The sequence below is a fragment of the Nicotiana attenuata genome, unplaced genomic scaffold (assembly GCF_001879085.1).
Source record: "Nicotiana attenuata strain UT unplaced genomic scaffold, NIATTr2, whole genome shotgun sequence".
NCBI classification, from domain to species: Eukaryota; Viridiplantae; Streptophyta; class Magnoliopsida; order Solanales; family Solanaceae; genus Nicotiana; species Nicotiana attenuata.
The window spans coordinates 391,037-393,705 of NW_017670969.1; the positions used below are offsets into that span (position 1 = coordinate 391,037).

The 2,669-nt window shown below is 33.2% G+C and overlaps 1 protein-coding gene across 1 annotated transcript; it reads left to right on the top strand.

Moving 5' to 3' along the window:
- Window positions 1–1,260: 1,260 nt before the first annotated feature.
- On the top strand, window positions 1,261–2,582 carry LOC109244921 (the record flags this gene model as incomplete). The annotated part of the gene is made up of 2 exons (XM_019412090.1): window positions 1,261–1,931; window positions 2,031–2,582. Coding segments are annotated over exons 1-2 (1,223 nt in total), but the record flags the coding sequence as incomplete, so codon positions are not given.
- Between the last annotated feature and the right edge of the window lie 87 nt (window positions 2,583–2,669).

The following is a 2,669-nucleotide window of genomic DNA, read 5'->3' on the forward strand; positions in this document are numbered from 1 at the left end:
TTAGTAATAATATGACCTTAAATACTATGAATGAACTACAACAATTAGGATACTTATCTATGACCGCATGTTCATTCCATTGGCATCTAAAATAAAAGGAAGACAAGTAAGGCTTAGACCTATAGAAAGAATAGGAATTGGCATATTCATCTCTTGCATATCCATGTTAGTCTCTGGTATCGTGGAACATGTTCCACGAAGAAGAGCGATAAGCCAAGGGCTGTTGAACAACAACTTAGTAATAATTTGTGAAAGAATAGCTTTTTATGTTTTTGCTAAGTCGTTTGTGATATCTCTGTTAGATTGATAGTCGATTGATTGAATTGCTTCCTCCTCTGTTCTGGTATTATTTTGTGAATTGGTTCCTATGTATAGAATCCTTCGACAGTCAGTACCCTTTAGTTTCTTGTTAGTTATAGTCAGAATGTCCAGCCTTAAAATTTTGTATAATTTTTAAGTTTAATAATTCCATTCTTAAAAGTTTTATGAATCAATATAGTAAAAATTGGCAAGTTGTCTTTGGCTATATTTATTTCTCATTTACATGTTTATTCTATGATGACTATGATCTGTTTATAAATAGCAAAATATTCCATATCAATTGAGCCCCATATGTAGTAGCCCCATATCACTGCAATCATCGTCTTATTGTTAAAAAAGTTCACACCTTTTTAGGCTTTGCATAATCTGTTGAATTTTTCAAGTTTATTTACTCTGTCTCTTTCTTGTCATGTTTAGTTTAAGTAGTCTTTAACTTAAACTTTAGATGGATGATTTCATCACAATTATATTAGGCTTTGTATACTTTTAATATATAAACTAACTTATATTCCATTTAGCTTTAGAACTAGTTAAATTGGCGCTCAATAAAGAAAAGAGCTATAAACAAATTGGTAAAATTGGAGTATATATCTGGATATTCAACAAATATGAGTAGTAAGTTTTGAAAATTTTAAAATATATGATATATGGTTCTTCTATAAAATATAACTTTAATAATTCTATTCTTAAAAGATTTATGAATCAATTGTTAAAATAGTTTAACTGTTTAATAGTTTAACTGTTAAAATGATAGTTTTAATAGATTTATGTTTTATAGTTTCAATTGTTAAAATGATATCTTTGAACTATGGAATTGCCTACTAATAGGATTGGTTTTTTTATTTTGAACTACCTTTTTTATCAATTTCTCCTTTTTACTAATAAAAATTTGTAGCTCTTGCAGTAATTACAGAAAAAAAAAGGAATATCTTGAGCGTCATGGACAATCCTAGAAATAAAAGATGGATGTATTGTGATAGAGTTAGTAAAGAATATTTGGAGGGAGTAGATGATTTTTTAAATCATGCACTTTCTGAAAAACGTGGAGAAAAAATTGCATGTCCTTGTACGGAGTGTGTGCTTATCCATCAAGTAAATCGGGCTACAGCATATAATCATCTTGTGGTTAATGGTATTATACTGTCATATGATACTTGGTTTTGTCATGGGGAGTCTCTAAAGGGATCAAACAATGCTGGAGAAAATAACCGAAGCCATTCAACTCTAAGGGGCGATAATATGCGAGGAATGATACATGATGCATTTATAGATGTTACACAGTTCATGGATACTGACATTAGTGAAAGTGGTGGCATGGATCAAAACGTACAAGAGAATACTGCTCCTCCATCTAGAAATCAACCTCATCCAGAGGTGGATAAGTTTGAACGTCTCATGAAGGAGGCAAATGAAGAACTGTATCCTGGATGTAAGAAGTTTAGCAAATTGTCTTTTTTGCTGCATATGTATCGCTTAAAATGCACGTTCAAATGGTCAAATGAATCTTTTAATTCTTTGCTTGGACTATTGAAAGATGCGCTTCCTGAAGGAGAAACATTGCCTCCTTCTTTCTATGAGACCAAAAAGATAGTTGAAGGCTTGGGCTTAAAGTAAGAAAAAATTCATGCTTGTCCCAACGATTGCATGCTTTTTAGGAAAGAGTTTGCTAATAAGAATGTTAATGAATGCAAAGTTTGTGGGGCTTCTAGATGGAAAAATGATGCTAGAAAAATTTCAGCCAAGGTCCTAAGGTATTTTCCTTTAAAACCAAGGCTACAGAGATTGTTTATGTCTTCAGAAACTTCTAATGCAATGCGATGGCATCATGAAGAGCGCAACAAAGATGGAGTTCTACGGCATCCTGCATATTCTGAAGCTTGGAAAAATTTTGATAGTAAATATCCCGAATTTGCTGGAGATCCTCGCAATGTGCACCTGGGATTAGCTTCTGATGGGTTTAATCCATTTGGCACAATGCGAACTGTACACAGTACATGGCCAGTGATTTTAATGCCATATAATCTTCCACCATGGATGTGCATGAAACAAGAGTTCTTCATTTTGTCCTTACTTATTCCTGGACCAAAAGCTCCTGGCAATAATATTGATGTCTATTTGCAACCTTTAATAGAAGAGTTAAATGAATTATGGGATGTTGGGATAGAAACATATGATGCCTCTGCTAAGGAGATATTTCAAATGCGAGCAGCTCTCATGTGGACTATAAATGATTTTCCAGCATATGATACTCTCTCTGGATGGTGCACTTATGGTCGGTTTGCATGCCCTTCTTGTAACATAAACACTCAATCTAGAAGGCTCAAACATGGCAGGAAGTTTTGTTACAT